Here is a 22,017-nt window from a genome sequence, read left to right on the forward strand (position 1 = left end):
AGCACCTCCGCTCCGTCCGCCACAACAGACAGGATCTCCCAGTAGCCACCCACTTCAACTCTGCTTCCCATTCCCATTCGGATATGTCCATACATGGCCTCCTCTACTGCCATGATGAGGCTAAACTCAGGTTGGAGGAGCAACACCTCATATACCGTCTAGGTAGTCTCCAGTCCCTTGGTGTGAACATAGAATTCTCCAACTTCAGGTAATTCCCTCCCCCTCCCTTCCTCTATCCCTATGTCACTCTGCCCCCTCCCCCAGCTGCCTATCACCTCTCTCATGGTTCCGCCTCCTTCTACTACCCATCGTGTTTTCCCTTATTCTTTCTTCACCTTTCCTGCCTATCACCTCCCTGCTTCCCCTCCCCCACCCCTTTATCTTTCCCCTTACTGGTTTTTCACCTGGAACCTACCAGCCTTCTCCTTCCCACCCTCCCCCCACCTTCTTTATAGGGCCTCTGCCCCCTCCCTCTTCAGTCCTGACGAAGGGTTCCGGCCTGAAACATCGACCGATCTTTTCCACGGATGCTGCCCGACCTGCTGAGTTCCTCCAGCGTGTTGTGAGTGTTACCAATGAATTGATCCACTTGAACCAAAACAGGTGTGTGTGGGCCATGGCAGTCAAAGCTCAAACTGGGCATGGCACCTGATAATGATGATTATTTAACTTCAGGAACAGCTTCTTCTGCTCTGCCATCAGATTTCTGAATGTCCGTAAACACTACCATTGCTTTTATTTTGCACTTGATCTATTTTTGTAATTTAATCTAACGATAAGATGGGAAATTATAGGCCAATAAGCCTGATGCCAAGGTAAATTATTGGAAGCTATTCTAATTGGCAAGATATTTAAGTATTTGGACAGACAGGGCCTGATTTGGGTTTGTCAGAAAGGCTTAGTGTGTGGTGAGTGGTGGTTCACAAATCTTGCAAAGTTCTTCAAGGAGGTTACAAGGAAAGGCAGTGAACATGGACTGTCCACATGGACCTTAGCAATGCCTTGATAAAGTCCTGCATGGGAGGCTGGTCCAGAAGGTTCAGTTGCTTGGCATTCAGTAGTAAACTGGACTCAACATTGGTTTAGCTGGAGAAGACAGAGGTTAGTATCAGATGGTTGCTTCCCTGACAGGAGGCCTGTGACTGGTGGTGTACCACAGGGATCAGTGTTGGGTCCATTATTGTTTGTTATCTACAGTATATTAACAGTTTCATTGATGATGTGGTAAACTGGATCAGCAAATAACAGTTCAGCACAGACTAGATGGGCAGAAGGGCCAGTTTCTGAGCTGTAGTAGAGTATTCTATAATTTATAGTAACTTTACACCTTTGCATTGTACTGCTGGTGAAAAACAATAAATTTCAGGTCATATTAATCAACAACAGTAAACCTGATTTCAAACTGTCTTTATTTTGGAGTCAGGAAATTTGTGTGAAGTTCTGAAACATTGTATCTATATAATTGAAAAGTCCTCAGCTTTCAATCTCCTTCACACAACAGATTTACAGATGTGAGCCTCTAAAGCAGGCTAAAACGTTGACTATGCTCCTGAAACAGGATCAGTTCAACAGTTCTGTACAAGGTCAGGTGTAGCCATTACTTCGTCACTTTGAGAAACTTGTCGATGTTTCTGATCATATTATCCAGAGCGGACAGGGCAAGGATGCATTTGATCATCTCGATCTGATCACCTCTCCATTGATTCGAAACCACAAACATGGAACGCTTCTCCATCCCAGTCAAGTCTGACAACATCGTAAACTGAGAGAGAGGAAGGACAGGGGTATTAATGTACTTATAAACTCCTCAGGGTGATGACAAGTTATGCATCAAATTCTGGGTGAATAAGCAGAGAAACAGTTCCTTGTCATTTATCAGTGGAATCTTGCTGTGCACAGTTTGGCTGCTGTGTTTCCCACACCACAACATGGAAAACACATCACTGACTGAAGAACAGAGAGACCGAGGGATAGAAGATCATGGTTTCCTGAAAGTGGTGACACAGATAGAGAAGCCGGTGAAGGTGGTGTTTGCCTCACTTACTTCATCAGTACAGGAGTTGGGATGTCACATTACAGTTGCACAAGACATCGGTGAGATCATTACCTTGTTCTGCAGTGGCTTGTATTCATAAATTTGCTCATGGTCATCCTCTTGTATCCCTAGTAGTTCAAACTTGGTCCCAATCACAACCCTGTAAATATCTGGAAGAGGAAGGTAATCAAGATATCATTATCAATCTACCACATCATGGTGACAATGGTTACACAGAGCAAAAGAAAACACTTACATTTCTGTGCCACAATTGTCTGTAACTCCTTAAATGCATTTATTTGTTCCTCACTGATGCTGTCTACAGTGTTCATGTCAAAAATGAATGCGACACCGTGAATTACATTTTCCGGAATAACAGGATAGTTGGCAACATCCGAGTCAGGGTTGAAACTGTTTAACTAAGTGAGACAATGAAGAACTGGTTACGGAGGCAGCAGCAAGAACACTGATGATCACAATCACTCAGCACTGAGGTGAACACTGACTGGAGGGACAAGTCCCATCAGACAAAGCCCAGAGATCAGAGTCACTGATCTACTGAGATCCAGATGGGCTCTGACCTCACTCTTGCTTCAGGGATCAGTGGGATTTCTCTAACCCTGTCAATCTCCAGATGGGAAAGTTGCTGTCCCCAGTTCACTGTTACTTTTCAGTTCCTTTCATTGTGAGTCCACTCTGTCCCCACGAGCTGTTTTGGAATTTACACTGAGCTCTTCAATACTCAGTTCCTTGTACTATCTAAAATGTCAGCATTTTTACCGAAATGTCGGAACGTGATAACAAAGTTTTCAGAGGATTCAGAAACTGTTTGGTCCTTCACACTGAAGGATGATACAGATGGTTGGTCAGTGTGTAAACTGATGGGAAATTTAATCCTGAGGAGTGTGAGTTGTTCAGTCTCCATCAGTAATGTGGGAGAGACAATCGTGTGTATTGTATCCAGGTTACTGGGTGATAGGAAGGTAAGTGATACCTTCAGCAGATTTTGTTCATGTTATTTTCCATCAGCCATTCAGCCAGTCTAGTCTATGCTAGCCCTTAGTCAGTGCATCCTTCTCTCATCTCCCCATCATCTCCCCACCACTCTGACAACCCACTGGGAATGACAGCAGCAGACTGACCCAATGACCTGCACGTCTTTGGGATGTGGGAGCCGGAAACCAGGATCATCAGGGGGAAACCCACATAATCATGGGAAGAACATGCAAACACCACACAGACAGCTCCAGAGGCTGGGATGGAATGGGAATCACTGGATCTGTGAGTCAGCACTACTAACTGCTCCATCACTGTGTCACACAGTAGTACAGACGACTCGCTCCAATTCTATCGGGTCCTGGTGAGGCTTGTGCACAGTTCAGGATTCCTTACCCAAGGAAGGATTGCAGCAATGGCTGACCAGACTGATCCGGCGATGGTGGCTTTGACGAATGAAGAGAGATAAGAACGGAGTGTAGGGGAATGTAATGGGTGACAGATGGCACATATTGTTCATCATAGAAACTGTTCTGCATGATTCACAAACATCAATTTAAGGCGACTGCTTGTTGGTTTTCTGTAATGGAAGTAAAGGACTTCAAATTTTGTTAAGCACATAAAACGATGCTTGAATATTTTATTCACAAATTCCTACAAGGGTAAACACTAACCCCAGCCTTCTCCTCCATTCTGAAAGCAGAAATGATCTAGTCTGGACCTCAACACCCTTCTTCTGTTGGCCCATGGCCATTGACTCCTGAGTGTCTGTTCTCACATCAGTTTGGAAGGAAGACATGATCTCTTGGCCACACACAGAATCCCAACATCAAACCCCAAACGGTGGAGAGGTTGCCCCATAATGGACGCCAGCAGAAGGCAACATGGGAGACAAGGAGGAGCTGCTCCAGGTGAGTTGGAGCAGGGGTCGGACCATCATCGGGGCAGGTGACCCTGTGACCTTCACTAGCAGTGGAGCGGATGCTGGGGTCATGTGTTGCTGGGATTGATCTATTCCTCCATCACTGCTCTGTCTCCTGACCTGTACCATGTGGAGGATGTCAGGACAACACTCAGTCCTCCCTCACGTGGACAAGAACTCAACTTGTCCCAACATTGTGTAAAGGGCAGGTGATGTGGGGACAGTCACAGTGAGATGCCAGGCAGCGGGGTGTGGAATCCCTGACAAATATCTATCACAGTGTCACCGTGTGTTACTCCAGAACTAATCTCTGTCACCGTGTCCCCGTGTGTTACTCCAGGACTAATCTCTGTCACTGTGTCCCTGTGTGTTACTCCAGGACTAATCTCTGTCACTGTGTCCCAGTGTGTTACTGCAGGAATAATCTCTGTCACCGTGTCCCTGTGTGTTACTCCAGGACTAATCCATATCATTGTGTTCATGTGTGTTACTCCAGGACTAATCGCAGTCACTGTGTCCTCGTGTGTTGACCCAGGTCTAATCTCTGTCACTGTCTCCCCGTGTTACTTCAGCACTGATCTCTGTCACCATGTATTACTCTTGGACTAATCTCTGTCACTGTGTCCCAGTGTGTTACTCCAGGACTAATCTCTGTCACCTTGTCCCTGTCCCTGTGTGTTACTCCTGGACTAATCTCTGTCACTGTGTCCCAGTGTGTTACTCCAGGACTAATCTCTTTCACTGTGTCCCTGTGTGTTACTCCAGGACTAATCTCTGTCTCTGTGTCCCTGTGTGTTACTCCAGGACTAATCTCGGTCACCGTGTCCCTGTGTGTAACTCCGGGACTAATCTCTGTCACTGTGTTCTCCAGTGTTACTCTTTGTTTGTTATTTCTGTGTAACTTCTTTTACAGAGTGCCTCCCACTGTCAGCCTTGGTTATAGCTTCATCCCGAATGGATCATGGACCCAGTCTTCAGAATCATGGTCCTTCTATCAACTTTTCTTGGAGCCATTTCTCCCTTCTCTCTCCGAGGTTGTTCAGTGTTTAGTAGGAGGTGTAAATCAAAAATGTGAAGTACAGAGGAAACTCACTTTCATTCCTTTGGGAACTCTCCCTTCCAGGATCATCTGTAACACTCTCTTTGTCTGATCAGGGTTCTCCAGAGCATTCCATCCAACTGAATCCCAAAACTTTAAATTCCCTGCTCCGTAGGACCTGAGCTGTAAATTTTCAAAAAGATGTACATTTGTATAGCACCTTTCATGGAGAGTGAAGTTCTGTTTAATGTAGAATACAGGGCAGACAGTGTTTACAGAGCAAGATCCCATAAAGTGTCGAATGGTGATCAACTAAAGAGATGCTTTGTGTCATTGGCTGATGACTAAAGATGTGCATCAGGACACAGGAGAACTTTCTTTTCCCTCAGTGATGGGATATTCCAATCTGTGGGAGAACTCCTTGCTCTTCCCTCAGTGACAGGACATCCCAGTCTGTGGGAGATCTCCCTGATCTTCTCTCGGCCACATGATGTCTCACGACACAAGGAAACTTCGCTTCCCTTGCTGCCCTGGGACTGTTTACATTCCCCTGAGAGAGCAGGTGAATCCCTGGTGTACAGACCCAGAGACACTCTGTCTGCAACAATGTTACCCTAAATTTCTTGAAACATAGAAACATAGAAAACCTACAGCACAATACAGGCCCTTCGGCCCACAAAGCTGTGCTGAGTATGTCCATACCTTAGAACTACCTAGACTTTACCCAATGCCCTCTATTTTTCTAAGTTCCATGTAGCTATCGAGGAGTCTCTTAAAAGACCCTATCGTTTCTTCCTTCACCACCACTGCCGGCAGCCCATTCCACGCACTCACCACTCCCTGCTTAAAAAAATTACCCCTGACATCTCCTCTGTACCAACTTCCAAGCACCTTAAAACTGTGCCCTCTCATGTTAGCCATTAGAGATTCTGTGTTTTAATCTCTGGATTCTCCTTTCAAACTGCAACATTCCAGTTCGCCGAGAAGACCAAATTAATAAGGACAGTCTTGGAGTGAGAGCACAGATATGTGGAGAATTCTCGGCATAACAGGCAGCATCACAGAGAAAGGAACAGAGAATGTTCTCAAGAGAAGGGATTTGTGGTTATGCCCACTCAGGAAAAGGTCATTCTGGATTAGGTGTTGCAAATTAAACTGATTTTAATTTTGGAATTTAAGGTAAAGAATCCTTTGGAGGCAGGGTTCATAATATGACTGAATTCACCCTGAGGTTTGGGAGGGAAAATACAAGAAAATGATGTATCGATATTACAGTGGAATAAAAGGGAATTACACAGGGATGAGAGGGGAACTGGCCAAATTGATTGGAAGGAGACACCAGCAGGGATAATAGCAGAACAGCAATGGATAGTGTTTCCGGGAGAAATTCAAAAGGTGCAGGATAGATTCATCCCAAAGTGGAAGAAGCATTCTAAAGGTGGGGGTGGTGGGGGCGTAATGAGGTAATCATGACTGACAAGGAAAGTCAAAAGCAGAAAATCGAAAAAGAGAGCATATAATGTACCCAAAACTAGTGGGAAGTTAGAGGATTGGGAATATTTCAAAAACAAAGAGAAGGCTACTGAAAAAGCTATAAGGAGAAAAAAGATGAAATTTGAGGATAAGCTATCCAAGAATATAAAAATTATACCAACAGATTTTTCAGACATATAGAGCCAAAGAGAGGCAAGAGTGGATATCAGACTGCTGGAAACTAATGCTGGAGAGGTAGTAATGGGGGACACAGAAATGGCTGATGAACTGTATCAGTATTTTACATCGGTCTTCACTGTGGAAGACACCAGCAGTATGCCAGAGAGTCAGAGACTAGGAGTGAGTGTAGCTGCTGTTAGTAAGGAGAAGGTGATGGGAAGTGGAAAGGTTTGAATGTAGATAAGTCACTGAAACCTGATGAGCTGCAGCCCAGGCTCTGAAAGGGGTTCCTGAAGAGATTGTGGAGGCATCAATAGTGATCTTTAAATAAACACTAGATTCTAGATCGGTTCTAAAGGACTGGAAATTTGCAAATGCCACTTCATACACACATTCTCCTAAATTGTCTCAGTTCTTTTGCAGATTCCCTGCTTCCTCAAAACTATCTACTCTCCATCTTTCATCCACAAAATTGGCCACAAAGTCATCAATTCCATCTTCCAAATCTTTGGCATATGACAAGACTAAAACCAGTCCCAATATCGATCCCTGTGTAACACCACTTGTCACCCACAGACAGCCATGAAAAGCCCCATCTATTCCTACCTCTTGCCTCCAGCCAATCAGCCAAACTTCTATCCATGCTAGTAACTCTCCTGTAATACCATGGGCTCTTAACTTGTTTCATCTGAAAATCCAAGTAAACATCGACTGACTCTGCTTTGTCTATCCTGCCTGCTATTTCCTCAAAGAATTCCAACAGATTTTTCAGGAAACCATGCTGACTTTGGCCTGTTTTGTCATGTGCCTCCAAGTGTATCAAAACCTTATCCTAATCAATGGAGTCTAGCATTTTCCCAACCACTGACCTCTGGCTTATTGGCCAAAAATTTCTTTTGCCTCCCTTCCCCAGCAAATTGTTCACTGATATCAGAGACTTGGTCTAAATGCACATTTTTCAGCCTCGGTACCTCCCGAGGTGTTTCCCAGCAAAAGGTTGTAGTGAGATGACCTTTCACTGCCTCTGATGTGGACATAAAGACAATGAATTCACAGTTAATATAGCAACATACACCCCCTGTGTGTTTATTTTAAATTGACAGCAGTGTGTGTACCTCTGGTGTGAGAGACCCGGGATTGTTTCCTGTCGGAACACAGGTTACGGTCGTTCCTTGTGGATCCAGAGCAGAAAGGAATGTGTTGATGACGGACGATTTCCCAGCCCCCACCATGCCAAAGAGCAGGATGTTTATACAGCCCCCACAGCCCTCAGGAGGGTTGTAGTTACACAAGTAGTTCCTCAAAGTGCCCAGATTCCTGACAAAGACCAGGGAGACAGAATATCAGCTGTCTGGGTGAAACGGGTTAACAAATTCATCACATTTACCTCGGTCCGGTTGGGATGACACACCCTGATTATGTGAACCTACCGCTCGTCCATGGTTGGGAAGTGAAAACAGCCGTCCTTTGAAAAATCTGAAATACAATATGAAACTATTAATTTCTTTGTTTTTATCTCGGGGGGGAGGGTGTCTCTCTAACGGATGGAAGATATTAACTCACCGCTTCCCCTGAAAAGCCAGATCTTTGAAAATTCTGAAATACAACGTGAAAGTATAAATTTCTTTGTTATTATCTCAGTGGGGGGGGGGTCTCAGTAACGGATTGAAGATATAAACTCACTGCTTCCCATGTTCGTCGTTGCGTAAACCCAGTGATCGGTGCCGGAGTGTTGCCCGAGCTTCTGCCTGCCCGATCCAAGTCTATTTCCTGCTTGCATTTTCACTTTCACTTGCGATTGGTTGATGTGCGAATTTGGGCTGGATGATCAAAGTGAGGCAGGAACCAATAAGGAATTTTACAGTGACATTGCATTCATTCCAATTTTACTATTCATCTGGATTCAGTGACTCCAGGCAGAGCGTACACCTTAACTCACAGAAAGAGCCCTTCCTGTCACCCACGAACAGCAAACATGACAGGACTTTCCATCAGGAAAATTCTGTCGCATTGTTCCACCAGGGAATGTTGCTGACCTCCAGACCCTACAGTACCACCGGGTGAATTCCCATTCCTTCACCTTCCCTGTGAGTCTGTGGACATTGTGCTGAGTCTCCTCGTGTCCCCTCCCCTGTCCAACACGTCAGCTTCATCTTTGCTCCTTCATCAGCTGATGTTGTCATAGTTTCCCATATCACTCAATCCCAGATGAAGATCCACAGGAACAGTGGTTTCCCAGGGTCATGTGCATCTTGCCTGGCAATAACTTAAGGAAATGGAGGAGTCACTTCAAATTAGAACAGAGTGAGGACTGTGGAAATGAATAACTTAAATGACCTTGTTCTTGCCTTTTACTGGAAGGAATGTGAGATCGTTTTGTGAACTATCTTGTGAACAGCTTATTCTCGGGAATACATGGAGTCATAGAGAGGTACAGCACAGAAACAGGCCCTTCAGCCCATCTAGTCCATGCCAATCGATATAAACTGCCTATTCCCATTGACCTGCTCCTGGACCATAGCCCTCTATACCCCTACCATCCATGTACTGATTCAAACTTCTCTTAAATGTTGAAATCGAACTCACATGCACCATTTGTGCTGGCAACTTATTCCACACTTTCACAACCCTCTGAGTGAAGAGGTTCCCCTCATGTTCCCCTTAATCTTCTCACCTTTCACCCTTAACCCATGACCTCTGGTTTGTAGTCCCACCCAACCTCAATGGAGAAAGTCTGCTTGCATTTACCCTATATATGCCCTTCATAACTCTGTATACCTACATCAAATCTCCTCTCAATCTTCTCTGTCCTAAAAAATTCTGTTCTCTGTTCTAAGAATTGAATTCTATTCAATTTTCCTTATAACTCAGGTTCTCCAGAACCGGCAACATCTGTTTTTCTCTGTACTCTTTCAGCCTTGTTTACATCGTTCCCTGAAGAGGGGTGACCAAATCAACAAACAATAGTCCAAGTTATAACTCACCAACATCCTGCACAGCTTCAACATAACATCCCATCTCCTGCACTCAGTACATCGATGTATGAAAGCCAATGTGCCAAAAGCTTTCTTTATGACCCTATCCACCTGTGATACCACTTTCCATGAATCATGGACCTGTATTCCCAGATCCCTTTGTTCTACCACACTTCTCTGTGTCCTACCGTTCACTGTGTAGGACCTACCCTCATTTGTCCAACCAAAGTGGAAAACCTCACACTTGTCTGCATTAAATTCCATCTGCCATTTTCAGCTCATTTTCCAGTTTATGGCTGGCTACTGGGAGATCCCGCTTTTTCTAGCGGAGGTACCACCTCCTCCCTCACAACCATTCAGGGCCCCAAATAGACCTTCAAGCTGAGGCGACATTTCAACTATGAGTCTATTGGGTCATATACAGTGTCTGGTGCTCCTGGTGTGCCTCCTGTATATTGATTATACCCAATGTAGATTGGGAGACCGCGTCACTGAACACCTGGGTTCCATCCACCAGAAAATGTGGAATCTCCAGTGGCCACCCATTTTAATTCCACTTCACATTCCCATTCCCATATGTGTATCCATGGCCTCCTCTAGTGTCACAATGAGACCACACTCAGGTTGGAGGACTAACACTTTATCAGGGTAGCCTCCAACCTGATGACATGAACTTTGGTTTCTCGAATTTCTGATAATGGCCTACTCCCCCTCCTTCACCATTCTCAATCACATTCTCCTTATCTCCTTGCCTGCCCATCGTCTCTCACTGGAGCTCCTCTCCCCTTTACTTTAGAACATAGAACATTGAATAGTATAGCTGTCATGGTCCGGATCGGGGTCCCTTTAAATTTACCTTGTTGATGTTACGATCCGGACCGTTGAATCCCTGTTTTCCTGTGTCCCTCAACTTTGGTGATTAGAGGCAATTAACGCTTGGCTGAACCGGTAGTTTATAGTCTCCGGCTTTCAGCCGTTCGGCAGGGGAGCGATTGCAAAGTCACCAAGGTACGGTGTGCCGATGTCATCTGGCCAGAGGAAGCCTAGTCTCCGCCCAAAGCGAGTGCCGGTAATTCGCCTTTCCTCATCGGAGCAACCTTGTCAAGTTACCTAGCCAAAGCGAGCCTGCAAAGTTTCCTTACCGAGGTGGGTCCGTCAGTTACCCGCTGGAGGGAATCAAGAACCGCTGTCTACTGTTCCTGGGCCGAGTCGAGAGCTCGCCACTACCCAGAGGCTCCAAGTCAAGTCCTGTCCCTGGCGGCTTCCCAGTTCTGAGTCAAGTCCTGGTCCTGGTGGTCTGTGATTCCTGTCCTACCTCCTTGTCTGAATCTCTTCTCTGCCCCTCTCACCTCTAGCCCTCGTCTGCAGCCCCCGCCTGCACTTCGGTCTAGTTCCATCACTGGAGCTAGATAGGTACTATCTGGTGTTCATTCGTGTTGGTCTTGTCTTGTCTTGTCCTCGCCTCCGTGGGGTAAGTCAGGCTGTCTTGCCGTTGCCCTGCGGGGGTTCATGTTCTGTCTTGTCTTGTCCTCACCTCCGTAGGGTAAGTCAGGCCGTCTTGCTGTTGCCCCGTGGAGGGTCATGAGTCCCGGCCCTCTGTCCTGTAACCAAGGAGGGGTCCTGGCTCTCTGTTCTGTGTGTGGGTCCCGGCCCTATGTCCTGTACCCAAGGAGGGGTCCCGACTCTGTGTTCTGTGTATGTGTCCATGGTTCCGTGTACCTGCTCTCCCGAGACCGAGGCTCTGTTTTCCATGTTCCTCCTCTCCCTAGCCCATGTCATGTTCTTGCCTGGTTCTGGGGTCCAAGCCGGAGGCAAGACCCAGGTATTGGGTCCTTGCCCAGTCTCTGGCTCGGAGTCCATACCCTAGCCTCTTCATGTCTCCTCTAGTTCTGGGAGCCGATTCCGAGTCGAAGCCCAGACCCTTGGTCCCAGCCTAGTCGTAGTCCTGAGTCCTTACCAGTTCACTATTTCCTGCTCCTGCCTTGCTCTCCTGTTATCGAACAATAAACTTAATCTAAGTAACCTCACAAGATGTGTCTTGCATTTGGGTCCACCCTTGTTCCCAATACCCCGCCAATGTGACAACAGCACATTACAGGCCCTTCGGCCCACAATGTTGTGCCAACCCTCAAACCCTGCCTTCCATATAACCCCCCACCTTAAATTCCTCCATATACCTGTCTAGTTGTCTCTTAAACTTCACTAGTGTATCTGCCTCCACCACTGACTCAGGCAGTGCATTCCAACCACCAACCACTCTCTGAGTAAAAAATCTTCCTCTAATATCCTCCTTGAACTTCCCACCCCTTACCTTAAAGCCATGTCCTCTTGTATTGAGCAGTGGTGCCCTGGGGAAGAGGCGCTGGCTATCCACTCTATTCCTCTTATTAACTTGTACACCTTTATCATGTCTCCTCTCATCCTCCTTCTCTCCAAAGAGTCAAGCCCTAGCTCCCTTAATCTCTGATCATAATGCATACTCTCGAAACCAGGCAGCATCCTGGTAAATCTCCTCTGTACCCTTTCCAATGCTTTCACATCCTTCCTATAGTGAGGCAACCAGAAATGGACACAGTTCTCCAAGTGTGGCCTAACCAGAGTTTTATAGAGCTGCATCATTACATTGCAACTCTTATACTCTATCCCTCGACTTATGAAAGCTAACACCCCATAAGCTTTCTTAACTACCCTATCCACCTGTGAGGCAACTTTCAGGGATCTGTGGACATGTACCCCCAGATCCCTCTGCTCCTCCACTCTACCAAGTATGCTGCCATTTACTTTGTACACTGCCTTGGAGTTTGTCCTTCCAAAGTGTACCACCTCACACTTCTCTGGGTTGAAATCCATCTGGCACTTCTCAGCCCACTTCTGCATCCTATCAATGTCTCTCTGCAATTTTCGACAATCCTCCGTACTATCTACAACACCACCAACCTTTCAGTCGTCCGCAAACTTGCCAACCCACCCTTCTACCCCCACATCCAGGTCGTTAATAAAAATCACGAAAAGCAGAAGTCCCAGAACCGATCCTTGTGGAAACCACTAGTCACAACCCTCCAATCTGAATGTACTCCCTCCACCATGACCCTCTGCCTTCTGCAGGCAAGCCAGTTCTGAATCCACCTGGCCAAACTTCCCTGGATCCCATGCCTTCTGACTTTCTGAATAAGCCTACCGTGTGGAACCTTGTCAAATGCCTTACTAAAATCCATATAGATCATACCCACTGCATTACCCTTATCTATATGCCTGTTCACCTCCTCAAAGAACTCTATCAGGCTTGATAGACACAATCTGCCCTTCTCAAAGCTATGCTGACTGTCCCTGATCAGACCATGATTCTCTAAATGCCTATAGATCCTATCTCTAAGAATCTTTTCCAACAGCTTTCCCACCACAGATGTAAGGTTCACTGGTCTATAATTACCTGGACTATCCCTACTACCTTTTTTGAACAAGGGGACAACATTCGCCTCCCTCCAATCCTCCGGTACCATTCCCTTGGACAACGAGGACATATAGATCCTAGACAGAGGCTCAGCAATCTCTTCCCTTGCCTCATGGAGCAGCCTGCAGAACATTCCATCAGGCCCCGGGGTCTTATCCGTCCTAATGTATTTTAACAACTCCAATGCCTCCTCTCCGTTAATATCAACATGCTCCAGAACATCAACCTCACTCATATTGTCCTCACCATCATCAAGTTCTCGCTCATTGGTGAATACCGAAGAGAAGTATTCATTGAGGACCTCACTCACTTCCACAGCCTCCAGGCACATCTTCCCACCTTTATCTCTTATCAGTCCTACCTTCACTCCTGTCATCCTTTTGTTCTTCACATAATTGAAGAATGCCTTGGGGTTTTCCTTTACCCGACTTGCCAAGGCCTTTTCATGCCCCCTTCTTGCTCTTCTCAGCCCCTTCTTAAGCTCCTTTCTTGCTTCCCTATATTCCTCAATAGACCCATCTGATCCTTGCTTCCTAAACCTCATGTATGCTGCCTTCTTCTACCTGACTAGATTTTCCACTTCACTTGTCACCCATGGTTCCTTCACCCTACCATTCTTTATATTCCTCACCAGGACAAATTTATCCCTAACATCCTGCAAGAGATCTCTAAATATCGACCACATGTCCATAGTACATTTCCCTGCAAAAACATCATCCCAATTCACACCCGCAAGTTCTAGCCTTATAGCCTCATAATTTGCCCTTCCCCAATTAAAAATGTTCCTGTCCTCTCTGATTCTATCCTTTTCCATGATAATGCTAAAGGCCAGGGAGCAGTAGTCACTGTCACCCAGATGCTCACCCACTGAGTGATCTGTGACCTGACCTGGTTCATTACCTAGTACTAGATCGAGTATGGCCATCCCCCTGGTCGGCCTGTCCACATACTGTGACAGGAATCCATCCTGGACACACTTAACAAACTCTGCCCCATCTAAACCCTTGGAACTAATCAGGTGCCAATCAATATTAGGGAAGTTAAAGTCACCCATGATAACAACCCTGTTATTTTTGCTGCTTTCCAAAATCTGCCTCCCAATCTGCTCCTCTGTATCTCTGCTGCTACCAGGGGGCCTATGGAATACCCCCAGTAGAGTAACTGCTCCCTTCCTGTTCCTGACTTCCACCCATATTGACTCAAAAGAGGATCCTGCTACATTACCCACCCTTTCTGTAGCTGTAATAGTATCCCTGACCAGTAATGCCACCCCTCCTCCCCTTCCCCCCCCCCCCCTTATCCCTTTTAAAGCACTGAAATCCAGGAATATTGAGAATACATTCCTGCCCTGGTGCCAGCCAAGTCTCTGTAATGGCCACTGCATCATAATTCCATGTATGTATCCAAGCTCTCAGTTCATCACCTTTGTTCCTGATGCTTCTTGCATTGAGGTACACACATTTCAGCCCTTCTACCTTACTGTCTTTACACCGTTTATTCTGCTTCTCTTTCATCAAAGCCTCTCTGTATGTTAGATCTGGCTTTACTCCATGCACTTCTCTTTCACTGCTCTATCGCTCCGGGTCTCACCCCCCTCGCAAATTAGTTTCTTCCGATCAGACTCATCCTTCTCCAGCTTAGTATCTCTTTGAACAATCAACTTCTCAGCTCTTTACTTTGTTCATCCCCCTCCCAGTTTCACCGATCACGTTTTGTTTCTCTCTCCTCACCCCCTTTTAAATCTACTCCTCATCTTTTTTTTTCTTCCAGTCCAGCTGAAGGGTCTTGGCCCGAAACGTCAACTGTACTCCTTTCCACAGATGCTGCATGACCTGCTGAGTTCCTCCAGCATTTTGTGTGTGTTGCTTGGATTTCCAGCCCCTTGCCTCCCTCTGGAGCTCCTCTCCCCTTTACGTTCCTCCATGACCTTTCTTCCAATGAGACTCATCCACTTCCGGCCTTGTATCCCTTTGACCAATCAACTTCTCAGCTCTTTACTTCATCCCTCCCCCTCCCAGTTTCACCTATCACATTTTGTTTCTCTCTCCCCTCCCCTTCCCCTTTTAAAGCTACTCCTGATCTTTTTTTCTTCGAGTCCAGCTGAAGGGTCTTGGCCCGAAACGTCGACTGTACTCCTTTCCACAGATGCTGCATGACCTGCTGAGTTCCTCCAGCATTTTGTGTGTGTTGTTTGGATTTCCAGCATCCACAGATTTTCTCGTGTTTGTGAAAGGAAATTGTCCACCAGTTAGTCCGACCTCAGTGAATGAGAGAGGTGAGAGTCCATTATTAAGGATGAGATCTCAGGGTACTAGGAGGTACATGATAAAATAGGCTGTAGTCAGCAGGGTTTCCTTTAAAGAAAATTTTGCCCAACAATTCAGTTGGAATTCTTTGAAGAAATAGCAATCAGGATTGAAGAAATAACAATGAGGAGGGACAACATCGGTCGGTGTTGTGTACTTCTGGAGGATTTTGACAATGTGCTACACATGAGGTTGCTTTCCAAGGTAAGGGCTGCTGGTATTACAGGAAAGATACCAGCGTGGATCGAGGATTGGCTGATTGTCAGGAGGCAAAGAGTGGGAATAAAAGCAGCCTTTTCCTGTTGGCTACTAGTGCTGACCAACTTCATAGGTGATACAAAGACAGGTGCAGGGCATGTCGTGTTGAAGAAGCAGAGACGCTGTAGTAGGACTTAGACAGATGAGGAGAATGACCAAAGGAGTGGAGGATTGAATTTGTCTTGGGAAGTGCATGGTTCTGGACTTTGTTAGAAGGAGTAAAAGCAAAATCTATTTTCTAACCAGGGAGAACATTTAAAAAGGTGCAAAGGGATTGGGAGTCCTCAATGGACATTCCCAAAAGTTTGACTTACACGTTGAGTCAGTGGTGAGGAAGGAAAATGCAACAAAGGATGTGCTGATATTGGAGAGGGCTCAGAGGAGGTTCATGACAATGATTCCAGGAATGAAAGGGTTATTGCATGAGAATCGTTTGACATCTCTGGACCTTTACTCACTGGAATTCAGAAGAACGAGGGGAGATCTCATTGAGACCTATCGAATGTTGAAAGGCCTAGATTGAGTGGATATGGAGAGGAGATTTCCTATTGTGGGGGGAGGTTAGGACCAGAGGACACAGCCTCAGAATAGAGAGATGTCCATTTAGAACAGAAATGAGGGGGATTTCTTTAGTCAGAGGGTGGTGAATCTGTGCAATTCATTGCCACAGGTGGCCGTGGATGCAAGATCATTGGGTGCATTTATTGTGGAGGTTGATAGGTTCCTGATTAGTTAGGGTATGAAAGATTATGGGGAGAAGACAGGAAAATGGGATTGAGATGAAAAATGGATCAGCAGTAGAATTGATGGGCCAAATGGCCTTATTCTACTCCCATCTGTTATGGTTTTAAATATGATTCTGCTACTGTTTGAGCCTGCTTTGATGGCATTTTTTTTGGACAATTGAACTTTGCTGTCTGCAAGGCAGTTTGATGAGGTTTTCAGCAAAGTGGGTTACCAGGATGCCAGGAAGTGCGGAGATGACACGGAAACCCGTGATCGACTCCATTTATTGCCAAATTCACGAGGAATATTTAAATCAACAAGAATGAGAGTGGAAGGTGAGTGGATATTCAGTGTTGTCTGCCTGTATTCGATCGTTCTCTCTCACTGCTGCCGGGGAAGGTGCCTGCATTTGATCAGAGTGTGTTTGTCTCTGTCTCTGTCTCTGTCTCTGTCTCTCTCCCTCTCTCTCCCCTCCCCCCCCCCAGAGGAACAACACAGATTGAACTGAACTGTGCTGAAACTGTTTTCCTGGACTGTTTTGATGACTTTGTGGTTTATTGTTTAATATTCTGTGCTTTTCAGTCATTTTTCTTTGCTGTTTGTGTGATTTGTTCACTTTTTTGCGCATTGGGAGTTTGTTGTTTTGTTGAACAGGTTCCCTGGTTTTCCTGATGAAGCGTCTCGGCCTGAAACGCCAACTGTACCTCTTCCTAGAGATGCTGCCTGGCCTGCTGCGTTCACCAGCAACTTTGATGTGTGTAGCACAAGATAACTCACAGTTTAGATGGAGCAAAGGAGTGGAAGTTAAGCACTTCAGTGTCTAACTTCAGCGTTTCACTCAGCCCTGCCAGAGGAACAGGCACAAGGCCAGGGGACACTGTGTGATTTATTGGATGCTCTATTAAAAGCTGTAGGAACTAATTGAAGTAACCCAGTGGAGGCTCTACATAAGTGTAGACCGTGAAAAGGAGAGCACCCCACTGCATTTGTGATAAGGTTATGGTCGGTTTTCTCAAGTGTTTATATTCCCATTTTAGACAGGTGAGATTTGACTCAACAACAGAGTATTAACTGGCTGAAGACTCTGGTATCACACAGTACTGAGGAGAGCAGAAGAGTGTGTGAAATGTTTGATCCCACAGATCCCACACACACTGAAACATGGTTTCTCAGAAGGATGAAATGAGAATGGGAGAAGGGAGGGAGAAAGGTACGATGGAGGATGAGGGGAAACAGGTTCTAAAATGTCCCCTATAAGAGAACAAGGTGTGTAGTGACAGAATGAAGGGGGACGGGGTGTCTAACAGGGTAAACCATCGTCACGCTCAACAGCACCACCTACTGGAAGGGATGGTCAAGGACGCGGTCAGAATGTCTACATTCCTCCTGTTATGAATATCGGGTCCCCATGGAAATGTTTTGTTAGAGTCTGCCCACAACCCAGACGGGTTGGGAAAGATCAGGATGTAACAAAGGCTTCATTGCCCCTGGAAAGTCAACTAACTTACCGCAATGTCATGTCCAGGGTGCTGATGGAAATCCACGACTCTCTGCAGAGTTACTTGTGGGTTCTCAAGTACACAATGACGGTGTCAGGCCTCAGTTACATTGTAGTGCCTCACAGGGTGGGCTGGTGCGGGTCGACCCCTTGTAGAAGCTCAGGTGGAAGGCTGCCATAGAAAATGTTTTGGGACACCAGAGGCTCTTGAACCACCCTAAGCAAATCCACAGTCAGTGAACCATTGGGAAATGAAAGATAATATTATTTTATCTGGATTTACTGGACATTCACAGCAGGGCAGCTGACTACACCCCTGAATATACAGTTGGGACAACTGAGTGTGTCCCACTCTGCTCTGCTCATCAACTTGCCAACTGCTCAAGAACAGGTTCTGGGCAGTAATTTTATCAGGAAAACGGGTTTGAGTTTTGAGCTGATTAACTGTATGTTTTAGCAGTTTACTGTTGTTGGAGGGTAGGTCCCTGTAGATATTCCAGTAGGACTATGTGAGGACGAGATTATCATGCTTTGTAATTTAAAACATTAAAATAATTCAAAGACTGTAAAATGATAACATTTCTCCCTGCTTAGCTGTAAACCAACTGAATAGAGAATGCATCTCAACTGTATACACAGTATACTCTATAATATGTACAGGTTGGTAGGTGAATTGTTCATTGTAAATTGTTCTGTGATCAGGCAAGGGTTAAATCGGGGGTTCTGAGTGGTGCATCCTGAGGGGCAGGAGTGGCCTATTCTGTGCCGTATCTCAATAAATAAACTTCGACCATATACACGCATCCGCAGTGTACCAAATTTTAAATTGTCCCATTCAGGCCTAAATATTTCATTGCTGAGGGACAATATCTTTCCTGAATAGAAGTGTTATTCTCTTGGCAGGTGAGTCTTGTCACTGTAAAACAATCTCAGTTTCTGGGGCCTCTCCGTAGTGGTTGTAGGAATTGGATCTAAGACAGTAGGAAGTAGTTGTGACATCTCTGGTCACCTTTCTTCTCCTGTTCTCTCTCTGGATCTACTTCGATCCATTGGCGAGATGAAAACAGGTGATGTTGTGGAGGAGAAGCCAAGAGGAGGGACTAGATCATAAAGGGGATCACTAAAAGCATTAATATGAAAATACTCCAGTGAACTGAATGCACCTTCCCAAGATCAAGATGCACAAACTAGAAGAAGAAAGGTGGCTACCACAGTCAGAACTACTTCCTGCAGTCTCAGAATCAACTCCCACAACCACCACAGAGGAAGCACCAGAACCTGAGATTGTTTCACAGCCTCAAGTCTCAGCTGCCAGGCAGAGAGATCCAACTTGTCAGGAAAGGCATTTTCCCACAAGAGTAAGACATCCACCACAGCAATTAAATCTTTCAGCCCAAATGGGACAATTTACTCTTTACTGGGCTGTGAATATCTGTATTACCTAGAATATGTCTTATATAGTTGAGATGCATTATCTATTGAATTGGCACTTATCACTAAGCAGGGAGGAATATTGTGCATTTAATATTTCAGTTACATTTGAGTAATCTGGTATATATATTGGATGATTAAACATACTTGTTCATTTCAATAATACATGACGGGTTATATGTATAAATACATGAATTACATCCATCATCACACTACCATGTGATACATGCGTGCCTCACTTAAACTAAAACATGAAGTTAGACCCACATCCCCAGACTCCGGGCCTTCCTTTGAATTTGTTCAATGTTTTGAAATTACAAATCATAACAGTTTGAATGTCTTGCTACAATTCAACAGGTTGGTAGCCATCTCACATTTGTTTTTAAAATACCTCATCTCCAGTGTTAATTTTTCTAAATTCAAAATATTAAACGCATTCAAAGGAAGACACAGGAGTCTAACCTTGTGCTGACTTTAAACGAGACACATGTGTATCACATGGTACTGTGATGACGTATATAATTCACGTATTTATACATTTAATCCATGACAGATTATTGAAATGAACAAGAATGCTTTATCAACCAATTTCTATAGACAAATTACTCAAATATAACAGAAAGATTAAATACACAACAAAGATATGTACAGTCGAGGAGACATGGGGGAAGGCAGAGGATATGATGGAACTCTCACAGGCCAGACATATTCTTTTAGATCAGAATATAAGACACAGGAGCAGAATGAGGTCATTCAGCCCATCGAGTCTGCTCTGCCATTCCATCAACTGATTCACTATCCCTCACAACCCTATTCTCCTACCTTCTCCCCATAACCTTTGACACCTTTACTAATCAAGAGCCTGACAAGATGCAATATAAATACCCAATGACTTGGCCTCACATCCATCTGTAATAAAGAATTCCCCAGATTCTCCACCCTCTGGCTCAACCTCCTCATCTCTGTTCTGTTATGAGACTGTGCGCTCATGTCCAAGACTCACTCACTATAGGAAACATCCTTTTCACATCCTCTCCTCAATAGAGGCCTTTGAATATTCCATATGTTGAAATGAGATCCACCTTCATTCTTCTAAACTCCAGTGGGAACAGGCCCAGAGACATCAAACACCATTTGTACATTAACACTTTCCTTCCTGGAATCATTCTCATGAACCTCCTCTTGACCCTCTCTAATGCCAGCACATCTGTTCTTAGATCCGGGGCATAAAACTGCTCACAAATCTCCAGTGAGGTCTGACCAGTGCTTTATAAAGCATCAGCATTACGTCCTTGTTTTTATGATCTAGTCCTCTCAAAACAAATACTAACATTGCATTTGCCTTCTTACCACCTGCAAGTTGCAAGTTCACCAGGGAAGCCAGCACGATGACACCCAAGTCCCTTTACAGCTCTGACTTCTGAATTTTCTCCCTGCTTAGAAAATAGTCTACGGCTTTATCCCTTCTATCAAAGTGCATGACCATATACTTCCCTACACTCTATTCCATCAGCCATTTCATTGTTCATTCTCCTAATCTGTCTAAATCTTTCTGAACAGTCCCTGCTTCCTCAAAACTCCCTGCCCCTTCAACTATCTTCATAACGTCCACAGACATGGCCACAAAGCCATCAATTCCATCATCCAAATCATATAACTTGAAAAGAAGTGGTCCCAACACTGACCCTGTGAGACACCACTGACCACTGGCAGCCAATCTAAAAAGGCCCACTTTACTCCCACACAGCCTCTTGCCAATCAGCCAATCTTCCATCCATGCTAGTATCTCACCTGTAATACCATACGATAATATCTTTTTAGCAGCATCACGTACAACACCAAGCCTTCTGAAAATCCAAGTAAACAACCTCCACTGATTTGTCCTTTATCTGTCTTGCCAGTCATTTCCTCAAAGACTTCCAACAGATTTCCCAGGCAAGATTTCACCTTAGGGAAACCATGCTGACTTTGGCCTACTTTATCATGTGCCTCCTAGTATTCCAAAAGTACATCCTTGATAATGGACTCCGGGCAGATGAGACAAGTCAGCTGGGTTTGGCAGCTCATCTGGGAGAAGGAATCCGCTGATCTGAAATTGTTCCTGCCTCACAGCTATGTCCACACATGGGAAAGCTTCAGGAATAAACCCTGAGGATAAATCAGGAGCTGGAGTCCCCAAGGCAGTCATATGTTCAGTTCTCACATCTCCCCTAAAGTTTATCCACACACCTTAAATGGATGTCCTCTGGTATTGGCCATTGCTGTCCTGGGAATCGGGTGCCGGGTCTCCACTCTATCTGTGCCTCTCAGTCTTATACACCTCTATCAACTCATCTCTCATTCCTCATTCCTTCCAAAGAGAAAAACCCAAGCTCGTTCAACCATTCCTCATAAAACATGTTCTCCATTCCAGGCGGCATCCTGGTAAATCTCCCCCGTACCCTCTCTAAAGCTTCTACATCCTTCCTATAATGAGGTGACCAGAACTGAAAACAATACGCCAAGTGTGGTCTAAACAGAGTTTGATTGAGCTACAATATTAATGAAATATATAATAAATATAGAAAAAAAACTGTATTATATATGTATAGTAATCAGGGGAGTGAAATAGTGAGGTAGTGTTCATGGTCTCATGGACCGTTCACAAATCTGATGGCAGAGATGAAGAAGCTGTTCCTAAATGTTGAGTGTGTGCCTTCAGACTCCTGTGCCTCCTCCCTGATGGTG

General features: G+C 45.2%; 1 protein-coding gene across 1 annotated transcript; it reads right to left on the reverse strand.

Moving 5' to 3' along the window:
- Positions 1 to 1,396: 1,396 nt before the first annotated feature.
- LOC134341195 (interferon-induced protein 44-like) lies at positions 1,397 to 14,839 on the reverse strand. The gene is made up of 9 exons (XM_063039016.1): positions 14,802 to 14,839; positions 8,329 to 8,465; positions 8,209 to 8,241; positions 8,076 to 8,121; positions 7,761 to 7,962; positions 5,047 to 5,175; positions 2,292 to 2,454; positions 2,108 to 2,205; positions 1,397 to 1,762 (listed from the first exon to the last, which is right to left on the reverse strand). Exons 1-9 carry the CDS (start codon positions 14,822 to 14,824, stop codon positions 1,598 to 1,600), a joined length of 996 nt encoding a protein of 331 aa, XP_062895086.1. The 5' UTR covers positions 14,825 to 14,839; the 3' UTR covers positions 1,397 to 1,597.
- Positions 14,840 to 22,017: the final 7,178 nt, after the last annotated feature.

This window comes from Mobula hypostoma (genome assembly GCF_963921235.1).
Source record: "Mobula hypostoma chromosome 8 unlocalized genomic scaffold, sMobHyp1.1 SUPER_8_unloc_4, whole genome shotgun sequence".
Taxonomy (NCBI): Eukaryota; Metazoa; Chordata; class Chondrichthyes; order Myliobatiformes; family Myliobatidae; genus Mobula; species Mobula hypostoma.